At 38.0% G+C, this 22,244-nt stretch overlaps 1 protein-coding gene across 8 annotated transcripts in view; it reads right to left on the bottom strand.

Moving 5' to 3' along the window:
• Positions 1 to 22,244, bottom strand: part of DLGAP1 (DLG associated protein 1) — a 971,529-nt gene that overhangs the window by 340,838 nt on the left and 608,447 nt on the right. For 2 of the 8 annotated variants that reach the window (XM_010353211.2, XM_010353214.2), the window contains exon 1: positions 10,532 to 10,658. The exons of the other annotated variants lie outside the window; for them this stretch is intronic. In XM_010353211.2, the coding sequence (XP_010351513.2) occupies positions 10,532 to 10,582 (51 nt within the window). In that variant the 5' untranslated portion in view covers positions 10,583 to 10,658. Of the gene's footprint in view, positions 1 to 10,531; positions 10,659 to 22,244 lie in introns of those variants that run through there. 8 annotated transcript variants of the gene reach the window in all.

Genomic DNA, 22,244 nt, shown 5'->3' with positions numbered 1-22,244 from the left:
TTAGCACATGTAACTTTTATTAAAATTGAATTCTGAGGAAGAACCCCAAATGTGCGACCACTGGAGATCTGCCTTTTAGAATCTGTGTTGTCTTTACATTATCTCCATCTAAAGATACAACTCCATTATGCACATAGATAACCTAACGAACAGGCTTTGACTGGAAATTGATGAAACCTGGACCAGAGAAGCAGAAATTAGAATCTTCAAGGAATCATCATTACAGATTATATTTTGCTTTTCCATTTCCTCAGCTTCAACTAGAATTTTATATTCAAAGTTAAGAAAATTTACATGTAACTGTATGCAAAAACCCATATGGTCTGTGTCAGTCTGTACCACTTATTTTCAATGACATAAAATAGCTTATTTAAACTTTGAATTTTCCCATTGGGTTTAGATGATTTAGCTGTTTATCCAGCAGCCCTATACTTAAAAATAGATGAGATGACATTTGTGGGTTCTTTAAAAAAAATACCCTTTGGAGAAAGAAGCAGAACACTAATGCCATATTTATCATTTGCATTATATAAGAATGGCAAGTTTTTATAGAATGAGTGCTTCTTAGAAAATATCCTCCTTTCTGGCCAGGCACGGTGGCTCACGCCTGTAATCCCAGCACTTTGGGAGGCTGAGGCGGGTGGATCATGAGGTCAGGAGATTGAGACCATCCTGGGTAACACGGTGAAACCCCATCTCTACTAAAAATACAAAAAACTAGCCAGGTGTGGTGGCGGGCACCTGCAGTCCCAGCTACTTGGGAGGCTGAGGCAGGAGATTCGCTTGAATCCGGGAGGCAGAAGTTGCAGTGAGCCAAGATCACCCCATTGCACTCCAGCCTGGGCGACAGAGCAAGACTCCATCTCAAAAAAAGAAAACATCCTCCTTTCTAACATAAAAGCCCTAGCTCTTCCGTAACCAGTCACAATCATTGCATTTATAAGTGCATCCCACATGAGTTTCATTATTTGATGATTATAATTAATTTAATGGAAACATAAACATGTTTGGAAAGTTTCCAATAATAGCATAGGAAGATTTTTCTCTCCCTTCTCCCTTCCAATTATGTAGTGCCTCCCCGCCATCACCATCATTCTTTTATCAACTATTTATTGAGTGTCTACTCCGTGGGAGGCACAGTTGTTATAAAGCAAATATAAAGATGATATCGACTATATTTAACTTGACCTTATATACCTATTTAATAATCATAGCAACCTGCCAAAAATGAGAATTGATTAATATTAGCCTTAAGCCTGCTGTCATACGATTCCACAGAGTCCAGGATAAGAATTAAAATAAGTTAAGTTGAAAATATACTGTCACGTGAAATTGCAAACTAGGTAGGTATACAGGAGAACTATAGTCAATTAAAGTATGAAATATTAAAATCAGTGTTCCAATCTTGGTAGCATTGCTGATGGCAAAGAATGATGACACCAGGAGGAAATGAAACCAAACACATCACTTTCCCACTCAGAATAATAGACCTATCTTAGGATCTTACTGATTTTATTTATTAAAAAAATACACTTCAGGAGAAAACTGCATTTATCGGGTAAAATGAAAGAGGAAATGAGGTCTGTGTGAGGGCATGCGTATATGCCATCACGATGCAACATTTTCATCTTCAGTTTTTATAGGCGTTTCCTCTGAGCACTCATCAAAGGTAATGGGATTACAGCTTTTTTTTCTTCCTTTGTCAAATGTTCTCCTCACCCTGAGTACTGTCACACAGATCGCAGGTGGATGAGATTTGTCCACTGAGGAGGAATTGCACGTTTCTCTCCTCCTAGGACGTGACTGGAATACCTGGCTTGTTCCATGTTGGGCTTGTCACCTGCTCCTGCTCTGAGGTAGCCGCTGACCTAAAGGCATTGCAAGGGCAGTCAGGTGAAGAAGGAGCAAGAGTTCTCAGCCACACATTTTTCCATCTCCCCTCAGAATCCACCTCTCAGAGGTAGCCTAAGTGGCCCTCCTACCAGATGCATTGTTTTATCACCACTGTGGCTTTCTTTTCTTAGATTCTGCCAATGCTTTTAATGGGTTGGTCTCCTGCTAAGAGCAGGGATTTTGTGTTTTCTTTTGAAGAGCGTGGTAGATTTCTGAGCACCCTGTGGCAGTCTGTAAAAGTGATAAATCTAATGACGAACAATGAAGCAGGCTCTTGAGTGCTGGGGCTGGCTACAGGAGAACTCAGGATGAGGGTAAAAAAAATCAATTTCTAACACAAAGGCAAGATTTAGCCTCTCATTAGATCCATTTGCTACATGTAAAGAAGTTTGTTAAGAAAATGGCACAGGGATTTTGTGAGGTGGAGCCAAGCTTGCAAAATAGGCTTTCAAGATGTGTTTTCTATCTTCCTTCCAATTTTGGGTGTTATGATGTAACAGGATTTTGAAATCCAAGCATATGTTATTTTCTTTCTTCTTTTCCTTTTATGTTTAAACCTCCATTATGATGAATTAGCTTTCCTTCCTCAATAATTTAGAGTTTATTTTCTAAAAAAGGCAGCATTTAGAAATGTGATATTAGGCATATGGCCCCCTTTCAGATCTTTCCAGTTCTATTTGTATATGGTTTTAGACTGAGCTGTAAATATATTAATTGATGGAGCAATGGATATTATAAATCCTACACTTTATATAGATGTAGCCTCTTTCTCTTCACAAACAAAACTTGAAACAATATTAAAATTTTAAAAAGATAGACATAACTGATAATCTCACTTTGAGAAAGCAAAATAACCCAGATGGTGAAAGTCACGGACAGAGGCTGGGCACAGTGGCTCATGCCTGTAATTCTAGCACTTTGGGAGGCCGTGGCTGGTAGATTGCCTGAGTTCAGGAGTTCGACACCAGGCTGGGCAACATGGCAAAACCCTGTCTCTACTAAAAATACAAAAAATTAGCTGGGTGTGGTGGTGTGTGCCTGTAAAGCCAGCTACTCAGGGGGCTAAGGCACGTGAATTGCTTGAACCTGGGAGGCAGAGGTTGCAGTGAGCCAAGATCAAGCCAGTGCACTCCAGCCTGGGCAACAGAGTGAGATTCTGTTCAAAAAAAAAAAAAAAAAAAAGACAGGGATACCTGCAAATCGTACACGTTTCTCTCTCTTGATTTTATGATAGTCTGGAAAAGAATCGTTTTTTAAAAAAACAGTATATTACTAATTGATGGCATCTAATGTTTTAGTAATTTAAAACAAAATGTAGATCGGGATGGAGCCACAGAATTCAACAATGGGGAGAAGAGGGAAATAGAAGGCAGAGGCAATTTTAGAATAATAGCCAACTGTCTGTGGAAAAAGGGGAGCTTCAGTTAGTGAATGAAAGAACTGAGTTTTCCTGATGTTTTCATCTAAGATTACCCTCATACCACATGCACAGGACTTGATCATAAAGTATTCGAAGTTAGTAAAAATGTAACCAGTCCACCTGAGCTAAGGAACTATCAAAATGTCAGTTGTTCTTTCTCCAGTTTAGTCATGCTAATCAGATTCTTTCAGCTGTTAAGAAATACTCTGTTGTATGGTTTATGTGTAAATCTGACTAGAAATTCTCAGCAGTGGTAAAGCACTGTAACCGGCCATGGTTGCCACACATATTTGTATCTCTGATGGTGCCTGGCATTGTCCCTTGCATACACAGAAAGTTCAAAACGACATGCTTAATGTTTGACAGAAGTGTAGGATTTCACTCTCCCCCGAAAGCACTCCAGTGGATAGAGAGCTGCACGCTTTTGTGCTCAGAGCAATGAGTAAACTCTTAGAGCCAGGTCGTGAACTGCTTGTTGCAGGTATATGCTGTAGATATTTAATCACTTGGTAACTCATTAGTGATATATTTAATCCATCTAAAGTGATTTATGTTTCAAATGTGAACATGATGTTCTACTACTGCTTTTACTACTTAATAAAAAGATAAGTGTTGCTTTCATTTATAAATTTTGCACTAAACATGACACATTTATCTTTTCAAAGAAAATAATTGTTAATCTTAGAAAATGTTCCTCAAATGTTCAAAACACCAGGCAAAAATCAAACTCTGGTTTTACTGTACTTGAAAATAAATTAGCATGCATTTCACATGGTATTTTGTTATTCTCCTTTCAAAGCCTGCTTTGGTAAAAAAAAAAAAAAAAATCATGTCATAAAAGAGATGGCAAATTAGATCTGGGAGTGAAGAAAACTTGTTATTAAATTTTATCTTAGATATGGAACTATTAAATAGATGATAATGAAATTAATGTCTGTTTCATGCATGAAGCAGCTCTGTTACGTTCTTTTACAATTTCTTGCTTTTGAGAGGTTAAGGTGGAAGGGCTTATTTTCTTTAGACACTGACCCTGGGATTCATGAACTTCATTATTCTCTGTATCTTATGATAACCATGCCCACAGGGTGCAATTAATGAATCAATTCATCAATCCATTCATTCACATTTATTGAATGCTTCCTGTGTGCCAAGCACTGTGGGAGTAGAAACCACAAGAGTCAATAAAATCAACAGACTTATATTTGTCTCTAGGGGTCTACTCTCTATTGGGGGACAGGTAGAATTATTGGAGGAGAGGGAGCAACAGGCACTCAAGCTTGGTGTCTGCAAAGTGTGAAAATTGCTAGAAAATCCACATGTAGGCATTGGTAGCATGGGAGCTAGTTTAAGGAGGTCATACTTGTCTTGGGACTTGAATGATGGCCAAGACTTTGGCAACTGGGCAAAGGGAAGAGAGGAGGGCAGTACAGAAGTGGAAACAGAAACATGAGCACATAAACAGGCATGATATATACTCATGGGAAGCAGCAAGCTTCGCTTCGGACCTAGGGCCTCTCAGGGTACTGCTAGAAACAGATTTTGCTGAAGGTATTCATCCTGTTATAATAGTCTGGACTTGGTTTAAAGACCCAGGAGGTCTTTTTCAGAATTTATTTTCTTGGACCGCCTCTTTCTATCACCAACATGGCACTGAGAACAACAGAAAACAGCTCCTTTTGTTTCTGGGACACACCGCCTCTTTCCTAAGGTTCATGCCTGGCTGCCCAGGGAAATTCCTCAAACCAGCCTTTCTTCGAGCTGATCACTCTCTTTTGAACAGGACATTCCGCCATCTGCTCAGGCCCCCTGGCTGTCAGCCCCACCCTCAATCACCATGTGTCAGCTCCCTTCTCAAGGAGACCCCAGTTCTCTTTATGTCTGCAGCCCCACACACGGCTTGACTCCTTCAACCCTCTCTTTCTAGACTTCCTCTAGCGCCAGCATTGCGATTCCTCTGAGCACATATTTAGGCACACTTACTTTAGGCACACTTATAATACTCAGAGCGCCTCTCTACACATTTAACCCTGGAATATCATCTTTCTTATATTAACATCTTATTCCTCTTTACCAGCTCATCTGGAGCCATCTTTCATTTCCCAAAATATCACCACTATATTCTTTTGGCTGCTGTATCAAATTACCATAAGCCCAGTGGCTTAAAGCATCTCATATTTAATCTCTTACAGTTGTGGAGGCCAGAAGTCCAAAACAGTTTCACTGAGCTGAAACCAAGATAGCAGAGCTGGGCGTCCTCTGGAGGCTCCAGGGGAGAATCCATTTCCCTGCCTTTTCCACCTCCCACAGCTGCATTCCTGGCATTCCCTGTCCCATGTTCCCTTCCTTCATCTTCACAACCAAGAGCAAAGCATCTTCAAATCTCTCTCCGCTTCCACGGCCATGTAGTCTCCCTCTGCCTCCTTCTTAAAAGAACACTTGTGACTACAGTTAGAGGCCACCCAGATAATCCAAGACAATCTCCCATCTCAAGATCCTTAATGTAATCACATCTGCTAAGTCATCTTTTCCACGTAAGGAAAATGTCCATTTCCTGACATTAGAGTGTGGCCCCATCTGGAGCCTCTATTCCAGTAACTACGACCACCCACACTAACAACATTGTTAATCGAGTACTTACTCTGTGCCAGGTGTTATTTTATGAACTAGGCACCATCATTATCTCCATTTTACAGATGAAGAAGCCGAGGCACAGAAAGCTTTAGTAATTTAGTAAAGTCATCTAGACAGAGAAGCGGTAGAAAGAGCATTCAAACCTAGATGTGTCCAACTGAAAGCTGTCACTCATTCACAGGACACTCGGTTGCCTCTCACATTTTGCAACTGACTGTGCGCATCTGTGTGCTGGTTTCTGACTGTGCGCGTCTGTGTGCTGGTTTCTGACTGTGTGTGTCTGTATGCTGGTTTTCATTAAAGGAACCTAAAAACTATCACGGTCAACACACAATGGAAAATTTTCCAGAAACTGCACATGTCCCTTCTCTAGCTGTACTTCCAGATATTTCTTCCACAAAGAGCACAGTCAATTAAGTGGTTTGGTGGTAACAAGTAGCAATTTGCTTCCCCAGTGAAATACCAGTGGAAGCCCCCTAAGCAGGCTGACATCAGGCTACATTAAGGGCCAACTGAGTTCAGGCAAAGCGCTATGGAAAGAGTAATCACAGAGCAGGTCCAGGAAAAAAATGGCTGTTTAAAAGGACAATGGGAATGAAACAGAAACGTAAGGCCCAGCTACTTTCTCTGCTGAGAAAGTGAGAAAGGCTGAAAACTCCTGTAGACATAGCGCTTGTAGAAGAAAGCTTGAGAATAAAGAATACAGCACAAAGAGAAGTACTTTTAGTTTAATTTAAGGGAAAAATACACTCAGGGCAGACTATTGGATGTCAGAAGGCAAATGAACACTGGCAGGCAGTGAGAAATTAAGGATTTAAAAAATGATCATTATACATTTTTAAGAATAAACTTTTTCTTTTATTCTAAGGAGGCAGTAGATCACGTGGAAAATAGAAAGAGCTGGTCCCTGGGGTCAAACAGACTGAGGGTCCCATTCCTTAGTATCAGCGTCATTCATGACAACTTGAGCCTCAGTTCTTTCATTTACAAAATGGGAACAACAACAACATGAAGATTCAGGAAATTATATGAACCACCTTAGCACAGTACTTTGCAGGATGAGTAGCATAAACCATTGCATCTGGTTTCTGCAACCTCAGCAAGACAAAAGGTAATACGGCTTGTGAAAGAGTCCAGCTAGCTATTTGTGCATTCAGAGAGAATTCACCCTGTGCCAGGCACGGTGTTGGATCACGGGTCACAACTATGAATAAGAGACCAGCTATGTTCTTTCATGAAACGATCTAGTGGAAGAGTCAAACAAGAAAACAGGCAATCCTCCTAAGAAAGAAGAAGCATGATAAGGAAATGATGGGTGCTATGAAAGCATATTGGGAGAGGGTACCTCACTTAAACTAGGGCAGTCAGAGAAGGCTTCCTGGAGGAAATACCATCTTAGACGAGACTGGAAAGTTGAGAAGAAGAAGGGAAGAGAGGAGCTTGGCGGGGCGGGGGGTAGGGGGTGAGTGGGGGTTGTAGGCAGGCAGAAGAGACAAAGGAGGAAGCAGTCCATGCAAAGCTCCTGGGCAAGAGAACACGGCACTGCTAAGAAAGGGAAAAGTAGACCAGTATGGCTGAAATGCCGAGTGGACAGAGGGAGTGTTAGGAAATGAGATTGTGAAGGAAAAAGGTCCCCAGCTACATCATACTCTCTAAGTCATGTTAAGAAGTTTGGACTTTATCCCAAGGGTAAAGAGGAACCGGTGAAGGATTTTTAAGCAGAAGATTTAGTGATTTTATCTGTATTTTAGAAAGATCATTTGGGCTATAACGTGCAGAGTGAACTGGATTGAGGAGAAACTAGAGGCAAGAAGACCACTAGGGGATATTTACAATAGTCTAGCTGAGAAATGATGGAGGTTTAACTGGGATTGTGGCAAAGGGAATGGTGAGAAGTGGAGAGAAGTAAGATTTGGTGTTTTTTTTTTTCCCTACTGATTCATTCATTCATTCATTCATTCATTCATTCATTCATTCAACTAACTTTTATGAGTCTGCCTTGGAGGAGTGACATGAGGGTGAAAGAGAGAGAGGTATCAAGATAGCCCCCATGTTTCAGGGTTTAAAAAATGCATAGATAGTGGTGTGATTTACAGGGGTAGGAAACATGGGGTAGCAGGCTCTTGGGGAGATATTGAGTGCAGTTTTTGACATGGTAGGTTTTTGTGTCATGCCTTCATTTTTGTAAACTACATATCTTTGTGTACCCCAACCTGTGAGAATATATGAGGTCATATTAACAGTAATAACCAAGTCCAGTGATATTTTAGTCCTCTCTCATCTTTGTTCCTTCCCCAGTTAAATCTGACTGTCCCCAAGAAATGAGCTTCATGTGTATTTGGGAACAAATCTGTTTGTTGCCTTCTGTTAGGCCTTTTCGCAACGGTGCCAAGAACTTCTTATGACTGTGGGCCATCTGTACTGATGTTGCTGCCTCAGTCACCACTGTTCTCAGCTGGTACCTGCTCTGTGACCTTTGATGTGTGTGTGTATGTAGGGAAGGTGGTGGTGCTGCTTTCTCTAGATTTTCTCCATTAATTAACTAACACACAGCTAATGTGTGAGTTTGCAAATAACACATGCCTTGCATTTGGCATTGCTAAAAATACCTTTGAGGGCTAACAACTGTGCATCTCATCTCCCAGCATGCATGGGTTGACCACTACAGACAAAAGATCATGAAACTGTTGCTGGCCAAAGAGCCTTGCACATTTTCATCCTCAAGTTGGTTTTATGGAGCAATTGTGGATAAAAAGCTCTGCTGGTATACAAGTCTTCTTATTGCACAAATGGCAGGAAATAGAAGACAACATCATGGTGGTTACAAAAATTTGTTTCCTAGTTTGTTTCTGCCACCCTTAAAATGAACATAGGTCAATTCATAGGTTCTGAATTACTGTTATTGGGGAGAAAGGAAATGGGAAAAATAGCAGAATTAAGTAAGCGTAAAAGTGCATGGAGCAGCCCAGGATGCTCTGGAGTGATGAGGGGTGAGAGAGAAAGGTAGAAAAGAAGAAAACAAAATGAACACCTTTCAAATCCAAAACAATCCACATGTTTGAGCCTCCAATATAGTTTTACAAAGACAGAATGGCTGTGAAATCAAACATCCAAGTATGAATAGGTAACATACGTCTGTCTTATTATTCTTAAAAATTAACTGTGATAGACTGAAATTCCTTTCCACACTCCTACTTCTTGATGGTCTACTAAATTACAGGCATTTCAAGAGAAATGCCTAAAAATTTTAGGGGAACCATTGATGATATTTTGGGTGGAAGTAAGTTATATGTGGCAGCTAAATACTTGTGCTGAAGCTCTCAGCATCCTGTTTATACTTCTAGGAAAAACAGACACTGTGAACAATTTCAGGGGATGAAATAAATGTTCTTCTTTATCTATAAAAGTCTGATTGTGGTGTTTAAAGTCTTCTATGAAACAAAGACACCTGTGCCCACAGCTTGTCTCCCATGCATAAAAACAGAGTACAAAGATGAGACAGTAGGAATAGGAGGGACATTTCCTATTTCTCCAATATTTCCCACATGCTTTGGCTGTTTTTGAATAGACCTTCTGAAATATCTTTTGAGGTCACCTACTTTGTGAGCCTAAAGTCTCTGATTTTTCAGGTGACACGGCAGCAAGCTCAGAATGTCTGAAAACATAAATCTTAGTTATATTTTCCATTTTTGTCATTCTTCTAGAAAAGAAAATATGATAATTTCTTCCCCAGCTTGCTAAGCCTTTGCTAGTTTCAGGAATTTCTGCTACCATCTGATGAAATTCAAGATCCCTGTGTTAAACACCAGAAAGCTATATCGCAAAAAGTGAAGCCAACCTAGTAATTGCCTCATCACTTCTTGTTTTTGAGATAGAGTAACCAAGGTAGCAATAGAAGTCTCAGAGAGATCTGATGGTTTCTAATTGTATAAACTTAGTGGACAATTTTCCACATGAACCAAAATCATTGCCGCCATGGTGAATCAAAAAAAGTAATAACAAAAATTCACATTACCAGCATGCTGTTATTTTAAAAATCCAGTTTTACAAAATAAAACTCACCTAAACTGAAGCTGTGGAATAATTTTAGCAATTGAAAATTACTACCTTCTCTAGAATAACATGTACTTAGAAATGAAATGATTCAGAAATCAACATGATGTATGTATTCTGCTTTTCTTTGCAGCTTAGAGCAAATTCAACATCAATTTACACTATATCATACTAAATATATTCAACAATCAGTGCTTAAGTAATTTAGCCTGTCTTTGCTGCATCTAAATATTCTGCTGTTTAACTAAATTCACTCCGTACTATAGATGATAAAAATATTAATATACACATTTCATTCTTATTAAAAAGCTGCATTTCTCCCTTAGCCCTGCAAGTACCACAAGCAACCTAATCAGAGGAAAAGGCTATGTTGGGGGTACTCTTTATAAAATTGTTCATCCCCAATTCACAGACATCATGAAACATGAAATTAACTCCAGCATGTTAAAAGAAAGATTATGGATTAGCACAGAAATCAAGCACAAAGAAACGATTTCTTTTCCTTTCCATAGCCCGGAATTGCTATTAGCTTACCTTATTAGCTGGAATGCCAAACAGAATGTCTTTATGGAAAATTAAGTTCATTATTCATCTCAGCTTTGATTTGGTATAGTGCAGCTGAGAGCATTTAGCTTCTCTCTATGATTTGCCGATTCTAAGTGGTTGAGTGAGGCAGTAAACACAGGACTTGGGGGTGGGGGGAGAGTGGTTGGTCATGGCTCACAACTCAAGACTTGCAACTTTACATCTTCATTCATATAAAGATACTTAATGAAATAAAACCCTATAACTGAAGAACAACACTTAAGTGAATACTTAGTGCAGATTTTTCAGCCTGTGCAATTTTGCATAGCAGTTGTAGTTATAGTGTCCGGCATGCTCACTGTCCCAGCAAAATCATATTGCTATCTTTCATTATCTCAGTAAATTCTGGGCTGTTGATCACTTTGCAGCAAATATAGGGGGTAACATATATTCTGTCAAAGGGAAGTCCCCATGAGGGAACAATCCCTGCAGCTTGCTAAAAGAAGTGTGCCTGGTTGTTTGACTAGTGATGGAAAGACAGATGCCTTTTACAATGTTGAAGTGTGCACATGCACAAATTGGATAGAACATTCAGCCAGCTAACAAACAGAGAGATTTTAAGGAGTAAAATAACAAACAGCGAGATTTTAAGGAGTAAAATGATTTCCATCCTTGACATATCAAATTCTCTTTTAGAGAAAAATTAAGTAATACTTCTCAATAATTCATTCACTTTCTTCAAAAGAATTAAACATGTTTTAGAAATCTCTTGGCAAACACTTTTCATTTTGTAAAAAATTGACTTCCATAGAGCAACATCTCAGTAAAACTTATTTAAAGTGTGTGTGTGTGTGTCTCATTTCGGGATGGGGCAAAGGAACAGTTGCAGCGTCCTCTTCCAAGTATTTCACTTTGTTTTAAGTGAGCAGCATTTACTAACATCCAGCTTTACTGAGTGCAATCTGCAACCACATCAGCAAGATCACTTTTAGGTTATCAATAGACAAGGACAATACGACTGAGCAAAACAATTTCAGTTTAGAGCAAAGACTTACACCTTTCATTTCTTTGTCACCATACAAAACCAAACGCCAAAACTTTCCTCTACTGAATTAATAAACGCATGGGTGCATTTAATAAGAAATGATAAGGAAAATCATAATTCAATGATTGGTTTGTTTCAAAGTGTTAAGGATAGTGTCACCATATGACCCAGCAATTATGCTTTCAGGGATATACCAGAAGAAATGAAAACAAATGTCCATACAAACATTTGTACACAAATGTTCATAGCCCCATTATTCACAATAGTCAAAAAGGGGAAAGAATCCTCATATCCACTAACTGATGAAAGGATTAAAAATGTACTATATCCATACAATAAAACATTGTTTGGAATGAAAACAAATGAAATATTAATACCTGCTATAACATGGATAAATCTTAAAAATAGTATGATAATTGAAAGAGGCCAGTCTCAAAAGATCACATAAGATTCTATATATATGAAATGTCCAGAAAAGGCAGAATCTATAGGGACAGAAAAGTAGACTAGTGATTGCCCTGCACCTGGGGTAGGGGGACCAGGAAGTGACTGCTAACAGGTACAAGATTCCTTATTGGAGTGAAGAAAATATTCTTATCTTAGATCTTGGTGATGGCTGCACAACTGTGAATACACTAAAACCATTAAATTGTATATTTTAAATGGGTAAATAATATCACAGTAAAACTTATTTTAACATGATGCATTACATTGATTTGTGAATATTAAATCAACTTTATATCCCTAAGATAATATTTGCTTGCTCATGATATATGATCTTTTCAATATATTGATGTATTCAATTTGTTAAGGGCTTGCATGTCTATTTTATGAGGAAGATAGGTCAGTAAATTTCTTTTCTTGTAATATATTTTTCTTGTTTGGGTATCAGGATAGCACTGGCCTAAGAAAATAAATCTTGTTTCTGAAAAAAAAAAAGTATAAAATTATTAATTTGCCAAAAGAACACTGTTATATGTTTATAATTATATGAATGAGTTATATACAACACATTTTACACAAGGCAGATAGTGAGAGGTTGGGGAAGAGAAACGATGACCCCAAATGTGGGATGCTCTTGAGAAATAGAAGGCTGCAGACGTATTTCAAGAACCACCTGTGCCGGTGTTTTATCATGGCTCACTTTCAGTAAGAAAACAAATCCCCAAATCTGCAAGAGTGAGAGCACCAGGAAAAAGAGGAGGACAAGAAGGAAGAGGAGAAGAGAATAAAGATGAAGGGGAGGAAGTAAAAGACAGAGGAAGAGGAAGACAGAGGAGAACAAGATGGGGGGAGAGCTGTGTTTAATCAAGAGCATGAAAGGGCAGGAGATTCAAGGGAAGGTAGGATCACAAAACGTCATTATAGCAACATCCTATCAAATGATCCAGATGAGAATAAAAGAAGCCTAGAAAGAAACCAAAAGAATTGTACAATGAGGATTTTGAAGTATTCCAATGAAAAAAACCTGTTTTAAGCATAAGAGATGGGTTCACAATCAAGAAAGAACACAGGTAAGTGATAAGTGTCTACACGAAGTGCCCCAAAAGGGCTAAAGCCCAGAATGAAATGAGGTTTGTGAATTTTAAAAAGAGCCAAGGGCCAGGCACGATGGCTCACTTCTGTAATCCCAACACTTTGGGAAGCTGAGATGTTTGAGACCACCCTGAGCAACATAGTGGGACCTGTCTCTACAGGAAATAAAAAAATTAACCAGGTAAAATTAGCATGCAAGTAGTCCCAGCTGATTAGGAAGCCGAGGTGGGAGGATCCTTTGAGCCTAGGTGTCCGAGGCTGCAGTGAGTCATGATCGTGCCATTGCACTCCAGCCTGGATGATGGAGCAAGGCCCTGTCTCAAAAAAAAAAAAAAAAAAAAAAAAAAGCCAAGGACAGTAAAAGCAAAAAAGACTTTTTAAAAGAGATGGCTTGGAATGAACAGAACAAGGAAAATCCCAAGGCTTTTTCCAGATGGTACAATGTGAACAGATGATAATGAAAGAGGAGGAAGAGGAGGAGGAGCAGTAGGGAGGAGAAGGACAAATATCAAACTCTCACACTTTTATTTTTCTACTATTTTCTCTATCAGAGGACATGATCTTCAAATTTTAAAAGGTAGAAGAAGCATGGTAAAGAGAAATTTGAACCCCAGCAAAACCTCTTCTATGCAGATGACTCATACATTTATATTTTTGTTCCAGAACTCCCATGTGAGAGTCAGGTACTTGCCAACTTCACTTAGATACTTGAAAGTGCTGCATACATACATAGCACCTTCAAAACCAAACTCTCCCGCCCCCATCTCCACCCCAGCAGTAAACGTACTGGGGCTCCTGTAGAGTTCTGTACTTCAGTGAATGGAACCACTGTCTTCTATGCAGGTCAGAAACCTGGGTACTCTTTTTGGACACTTCCTTCTCCTGCCATATTACCAAGAGGTATTGATTTGAAATCTCTGGAAACCACCCACTTACCCCAATATCACTGTCACCATCCTAGTCTCATTAACCATTTTCTTGCACCTGGATATTATATTTGTCTTCTAAGTGATTCTCCTCTTCCATTGTCCTTCTCCTTCTAATTTTAGAGGGCAAAGTAGATATTAGCTTTCTTTGCTCCTCCCCCCAACACCAACAAGGATATAAAGATTCAAATGTTAAACATGATCTCTGGGCTCCTGTGACACGGTTCTGCATCTTTCCAGACTCATCTTGTACTATTTTGGTGATCCAGCCATGCTAGATTCATTTCTCACTCTTTTGTTTCTTTCTGCCTTTGCATACGCTCTTCCCTCTACTTAAGACATGATTCCCTTGGCTCATTGTCTAATTAAGTCTAGATTTCCTTCCGACCTCATCCCAGTCTTACTTCCTATGGTATGCTTTGCTGAACATCTCAAGTCAATATGCGATTACCTAATCTCTTTTGTAGGTATTGAGCCAAGTGATCATGTGGGATATGCTTTACTTGTGAGCAGAAAGTTCAAAAGGTGTATGGGTCACTACACTTCTAGTATCTTCAAAGAGACTCACTTAAGGTTGAGTCTCTGTTAAATTCACTGTGGAGAGAATGGACTCTCTGCTAGCCAGTCTACTAATAGAATGAGTATGAGGGATGCATTGCACGGAGGGAGGCAGGAAATAAACACTTTGAGACCAAGAACACTACAGAAGATCTCAGGTGCTAGACGTATAGGGGAGTGCTAAGAAATACCATTTCCCCATGCCCTATACTCCATGGGGCCCTAGTCCTGTGGAAAGTTGAATTCCGCTATCATTTCTGCCAATGAAGAAAGGGACAGCCCTGATTGCAGACATTTCACTGCCAGAGAACCAGGGCAGAGCTCTCAGAGTAATTCAACAGTAGCCCTTACCAGGGTAGTAAACTGACATTCATTTGTGTGGTTGATTTGAGAATATTTATCTCACCACTGAACAATGGGAGCACAAGAGCAGGAATCATCTCTGTTTCTGATCATCATGGTATCCTTTGCCTCTACTCAGGGCCTAGTGATGGTAGGCATTTAATAAATATTTTTGAATGAATGAATGACAGAGCTCTTAAATTGCTAGGCGACACAGCAAGATTCCATCTCAATAAATAAATAAATAAATAAATAAATAAATAAATAAATAAATAAATAAATGAAATAAAAAAATTAGCATGTGGGATGTTGATTTAAAATATTATAAGATGCATTATACTAATAATTTAAGTTTCCCAATGAAGACATTTTTCTTTTTAAAAAGAGGACATGCCTAAAAATGTTAAGCTTGAGTTTTTGTGCTTGACAAATGATAACACAGAGAACTTTTGATAGGGCCCCCAAAATCAACCTGGGCATTCTTAAAGATTGTTAAAAGAAATGGTGGTGACAAAACACTGAAGATAGACAAGACTTTTGAAGCTTTAGAGAAACATGTTCTGTATATAGCAGCATGACAGGCTTGACTTTACATCTCAGCATCATCCCAGAGCAGGTTGTTAATGGAAAGTCTGCAAGTGCTTAAAGAAACAACCCAGGTTTACAAAGAAGTAGTATGCTAAGCTGACTGTGCTTTATTTTTATTTTTTATTTTTGAAGATTAACTTGGTTGATAGGTAAACACACACTGGGATTTCTTATACAAAATCATCTTTATAGAAAAGGAAAAAAAACAGGTGAAAAAGATTTCTAAATGGTAACAGGACTGGTTTTCACAGGAGCTGAATTTTCTCACTTTTCCTGGAATCTATTCCAAACAACAAAACAACAATACAACAAAATGAAAAGAAACACCCACAAATTACATTTTCAGCAAAACCAGCAGAAAATCCTCAAACCTCAAAGTAAGAGTCAGGCAGGAAGCCAAGGAGAAAAGTCTTAATACTGTGGTAGGTAAGTGGGAGGTACGAAGAGATTCTAGATATAGCAGAACTCTGAAATCTCTGTTGAATACCCACTCCCCAAAAGTAAAGGCCTTAATCCAAGAGGAAAGTGCTGCAGAAAAGACTGAAATTTACACAGCAGGTGGAGGGTAAATGGCAAATCTCATTAGGGTCAGGAAAATTCTAAAACTGTTACTGAAAGTGACTGCATCATTTGTGTTCCCATGTGACAGGCAGCCTGTTAAGTGATCCATGAAATAATTGAGGAAGAACAGAACTAGCTTTGGTTCTGAGTCAGATGATGTGTGACTATACAGATGGATTGTATTATAAAGAAAAAATTCATATTGCAGCAGCAGCAAAGGAAGCCCTTGATGCTTGGAAAACTACTGCTCATCATTCCCTCCACAGCAACACTCTTTTGATTTCCTAGGAAAATCCAACTCATTCAAATTGGAGTAACATATAAGTAATACACATACAGGTATGATAAGAAATATGGCCTATGACATGAGTTTACTTATATAACAAACCTGCACACATACCCCGAACCTAAAATAAAAGTTTAAAAGTAAAAAAACAAAAGAAGCATGAAGAAGGCCAGTCAGGAGTCTCTTGTAAATAATGAAAACTCAACTGAAATATATGTTGTCACAAAAAAGATTAAAAGCATAACCCAACATTCTGTTATTAATTAAACCAATCATTAATGAAGCAGTTATAGCTATAAAAGAAGATCACAAAGCAGAATTGTAAGAACTCAGGGAAGAAATGAGAAGAAAACAGGAGGTTACTGATAGACTGCTGGAGGATGTCAAATGGGAACTAGCAGAATTGAAGGAAAGAAAGGTAAAGGAAGGGATATAAAAGATAAAAAATGAAAATGCAAGTAAATTATACAGAGGCAAAAAGGATAAAGAAGGATTAGAGAGAAAAGGGCATACATCGAATATAGGCAAAGGAGAGCCACCATATGCATAGCTATAATCTCGGAAGAAGAAAGCCAAAACAATGGAATAGAATAATTACTTTAAAATATAATTCAATAAAACTTTTCTAAAATAAAAAACCTTAAATCTACTTACTAAAAAGATATCCATTGTATCATTGCAAAGTCATCTAGAATGATCAATCCAAAGACATACCCCAGAAAAATTTTTGAAAAGACTCCTTAATGCAGTCAAGGAAAAAGATAAAATCAGTTAAGGAAGAGAAAATGAGGTTGACATCAGATTTATCCACAGAAACATCTAACCTCAGCACAGAGTGGAGCAGGATCCATAAGATACTAAGTTAGAAGGCAGAAGGAACCAAAGAGTTTCTCTCTAATAACGTTCCCCTTCAAGTATCAAGACTCAAGGAAAAAGACAGCTTTGAGCCTGCCAGGATTTGGGTAATAACTGCTTCCTCATATTTTCTAGGGGAAGATCCTATAGGAGTTGCTATAGACTGACAGGAATCAACAGAGAAATGTCGGCGAAAGAACCAGTGGCCAGTGTTTACATGATCTAACATGACAGGAAGTTCCTGTTGACTACATATATATACCCTTTAAGAATTTTTCTCTATTCCCAATTTGTTATAATAGTTTTTTTGTTAGATCATTAATGGCTGGTGAATATTTGGAAATACCTTTTCTGCATATACTGAGACAATCCTATGTGCTTTTTTCCCTTTAATCTTTAAGTGCTATGAATTATGTGAATATCTTTTCTAATATTAATCTTTCTTTTTGTCAATAAATAAATGTCATTTGGCCATGTTATTTTACATTATTTTTAATTATTTAATTATATTTTTAAGTTTTTAAGAATTCTTATGTCAGATTCATGAAAGAAATTGCATTTAAATTTCTCTTTCTTAAATGGCCCTTGTCTGGTTTAAGTCTATATTAAATCCTGAAACTAGTTGGGCATCTATTTTTGTTGTTGTTGTTGTTCTAATTTCTAGAAGAATTTTTATATGACAGAGATTACCTCTTCTTGCAGGTTTTATAAATAGGGTCTGGTATTTTTCTGAGTAAATTTTAAGCTAAAATTTTAAATTTTAATATGTCAGTTTCTTAAGTTGTTATGGATATATTCAAGGATTCTGTTTTTACTGAGTTTTGAATGCTTTATTTTTCTGGGAAACTGAACACTTATATTTTCAAGGTACAAGTTGAGTATTCCTTATCTGAAATGCTCAGAACCAGAAAGGTTTTGAATTTCAGACTTTTTCGGATTTTAGAACACAGTCATGGGCCAAATGACATTTTGGTCAAAGATGTATATAAGACAGTAGCCCCGTAAGATTATAACACCATATTTGTATCTTTTTCATGTGTAGGTACACAAATACTTATCATTATGTTATAATTGCCTACAGTATTCAGCACAGTGACAGGCGGTAAGATTCTGTGGTCTAGGAGCAGTAGCCTATATCATAGTTGAGGGGTGTAGGAGGCTCTACTATCTAGGATGTGTCAGTAAACTCTATGACGTTCACACAACAATCAAGTTACCTTACGGTGCATTTCTCTGAAGGTATTCCCATCATTAAGTGATTCCTGGTTGTGTTTACATCTTGCTGGTTCAGCAACCCCAATCCAAAAATCTGAAATTCAAAATGCTCCAATGAGCATTTCCTTTGAGTGTCATGTTGGCTCTCAAAATGTTTTGCATTTTGGAGCATTTTGGATTTGAGATTTTCAAATTAGGGACACTCAACCTGTATTCGTATGAAGTTTGTTTCTTTTTTTTCTCATATGATAGATTTAATATCTACTGTGTATATATCCATGGCCCTCTTTTCATTTCTATTAGTGTTTATATTGTGCTTTCTTTTTTTCCCTCCTTGGTGACTTTCCTCAGAGGTTTATTAATATTATCAGTCTTTCCAAAGAATAGCAACAACACAAACTTGCTAACAGTGATTATGTCTGGGGGATTTCTATTATCTTCTTTATGTTCTTAGGTATTTTATAAAATGTCCCCAATAAATGTATATTAAGTTTATGAACCCCTCCCCCAATACCACCTGTAACAAAGTAATGCACTTTTAAATAAAATTTTAAAATGTGGACTGGATAGGAGATTCATAACTGGTTGAATGACTTTTCCTTAAATGTATCTAAATAATTTCAAGAAAAAAAGCAGGAGAGTCTCTAGTGGGAAGCATAGTCTTTCTTTCTAGCCCTATTCTGAACTTTTAAAAATTGCCAACTTCAACAATGAAATATTGGATACAATGATGAGAATTAAAATACCGTACATTGCGGGGAAATATTTAAAATATTGGATCTCAGATTTAGCATTCCCCAATTTTGTCACTGTTTTGGAAACATTCTTTTCGGTAATTCAAATGACACTTTTAGATGAGTGATTTAGAAACAAGTTGTTCTTTCCTCAAGGTTCTATTGCAATTTTCTGGAAAATTATAGTAATAAATAAATCACTCTAAGATGACTACTAACATAAGTGGAGCTCCCTAGAGTTAGGTAGTGCACAAGCTGCACTTCAGTAACCAGCGGCTCTTGTCTAGAATGCACTCATATCTGTATAATAATATTTAATGCAGATACATGTAATACTCTAGATTGTGTTAAACCACCTGAATGTGCAGTAGGGTGTGGGGAAAGCTATCAGTATGATTTCATGTAAAAAAATGGTCCCAGAAATTTTAGCTGAGTGTGAGGCAGCCTGACACGATTCCCAGACAAACTGGTACTTTGATAGAAGTTCATGGCCAAAGATTTCCACTGAACACTGTGAAGTCTGGACCCAAATGAAATAATAATATTCACGCTATGACCATGAGCTAAGAGGGATGCTTTTCTTGGGATGAGATACAATTTGTCAGATGAGATGCTGAAAGTCCTGTTCTTAAAGAATTGCTGAAGGCACTATTCACAATAGCAAAGTTATGGAATCAACCTAAATGCCCATGAACAATAGACTGGATAAAGAAAATGCAGTACATGTACACCATGGAATACTATGCAGCCATAAAAAAGAATGAAATTATGTCCTTTGCAGCAACATGGAGGGAGCTAGAGGCCATTATTCTAAGTGAACTGTCAGGGGAACAGAAAACCAGATACTGCATATTCTCACTTAAGCCAAACATTAAGTACATATGGACACAAACAAGGGAACAACAGACTCTGGTGCCTGCTTGAGGGTGGAGGGAAGAAGAGGAAGGTGAAGATCAAAAAGCTGTCTATTGAGTATTATGCTTATTACCTGAGTGACAAAATAATCTGGACATCAAACCCCCGGGGCAGGCAATTTGCCTATGTAATAAACTTGCATATGTACCCTTAACCTAAAATAAAAGTTAAAAACAAAAAGCTAAAGGAACTAGTTCTATTGATGGCTGAAAAATGAAGACTTAAGTGGCAAATTATTGTTTGCATTAAACATTTGAAGGAATGCGATGTGGAGGAGTAATTAGATATATGTCCTACTGTTCTACAATCAATAAAAGGGAGGTAGATTTTTAAAATTTTATTTATTTATTTATTTGAGACGGAGTCTCACTCTGTCATCCAGGCTGGAGTGCAATGGCGTGGTCTCGGTCTTGGCTCACTGCAACCTCCATCTCCCTGGTTCAAGCAATTCTCCCACCTCAGCGTCCCGAGTAGCTGGGACTACAGACACGTGCCACCACACCAGGCTAATTTTTGTATTTTTAGTAGAGACAGGGTTTCACTGTGTTGGCCAAGCTGGTCTGGAACTCCTGACCTCATGATGCGCCCGCCTCGGCCTCTCAAAGTGCTGGCATTACAGGTGTGAGCCACCACGCCCGGCCAAAAAATTTATTCTTATTTTATGGCTCCAAGACAAATTCAAACAGAAGTGGATTGGGATTCACAATAGAGAAGAATCGTCTACAAAGTGTGTCAAGAATGGAAAGTGCCCTTGGGGTGGGAATCCAGGCCACTTTTCTAGAGGTCACTGGTAATATGTGCGAGGAGTCAATCTATGTGTAATATTTAGTGTTTTGCATGATTGTTGGCCTGGCTCATCTACTTCCAGGAATTTTTCCTGAATAAACAACTAGATGATTATTGAAGAGTTTGTAACAGTAAAGGATTTGAATAGGTTACTAAGTAAACACAAAGAAAAGAAAAAGAAACGGGAAAGAAACATTAACGAGAGCAAAGAGAGCTGGGAAAGAGAATGAACTCAATGGAACAGAAACGACAATTACTGGGGTAAGCACTGGGGTAAAAAAGAGTGTGAGACATTATTAGAAAATGGCCAGTCAAAATAAGGTTGAATGCAGGACACTGAGGCAATGGCCCAATTTTTTTGTTAATTAGATAAGAGAATTGTGATTGCTAAAATTAAACTTAGATTGAGGAACTCTGGTGAAGTGAGGTCAACAGAAATAGCTAATAGGTGGGAAATTACCTTAGTCACTTGAAACAGAAGAAACTTATTACTAATGGTATTAAATTACTTATAATATAAAGAAATACAGCTGATTATTTAGTATAATGCTACATCCATGGAGGACTTCAGTATATAGTATGAAGAAAGTGCTTGTTCTATAAGTGTGCCCACTAGGCTAGATATTGACCCAGACATTTGTGATGTCTCCATCTGAAAATAACAAAAAGAGCCGAAAACCTCTGTAGATTAGTATTCAAAGTTAGAATATTTAAATTGTTTTAAGATGCTAAGAATTACTTGCATTGCTTTCTTCAAATTGAAGGATGTGCATAATATTTGGGAATTCTAACCAGGAAAAGAGTTTTAGCCTTTTACTGAAGATGACATTTATGGTATTATTCATAATGGTAAAAAACTGTTTAAAAATTCAAATGACAAATAATTTAGAAATGAATATACTAGCCATGGTGTATTTGCATACTTTAATAGCGATACATATTTTCATTAAATGATAGACTACTATCGAAAATAATAAACATTTATCAAAATGATACAAAATGACTTTTACCCTTTCAGTTTAAGGAAACTCTTGGCATGTGCAATAGCTACCACCCAATTGCCAAGTTCACGGTCAGGCTTTCCATTCCTTGTCTGACTGGACCACTCCTTGGTAGTTGACTTTGTTAAACTTCCCATTTCTTGAAATCTTCTTCCTCTCCCTTTGCTCCCACACTTTTCTGGCCTATTTTTATGACCTTTCTTATAGCTTTTCCTATGATTCCTGTTGTGTAGCCCAGAAAGTTGGCTTGTGATGTCTCATCTTCTGACTTTACACATACCCCAGTGTGACCTCATTCACTCTCAAACTCTTCTCAGCCTCCTATGTGATGACTCCCCAGTGCCTTTCTCCAGTTCTGATGTCTTCCAGAACTC

This window comes from Rhinopithecus roxellana, chromosome 21, assembly GCF_007565055.1.
Source record: "Rhinopithecus roxellana isolate Shanxi Qingling chromosome 21, ASM756505v1, whole genome shotgun sequence".
Taxonomy (NCBI): Eukaryota; Metazoa; Chordata; class Mammalia; order Primates; family Cercopithecidae; genus Rhinopithecus; species Rhinopithecus roxellana.
Note: the sequence above shows the minus strand (reverse complement) of the source record. Positions and strands in the feature narration are given on the sequence as shown.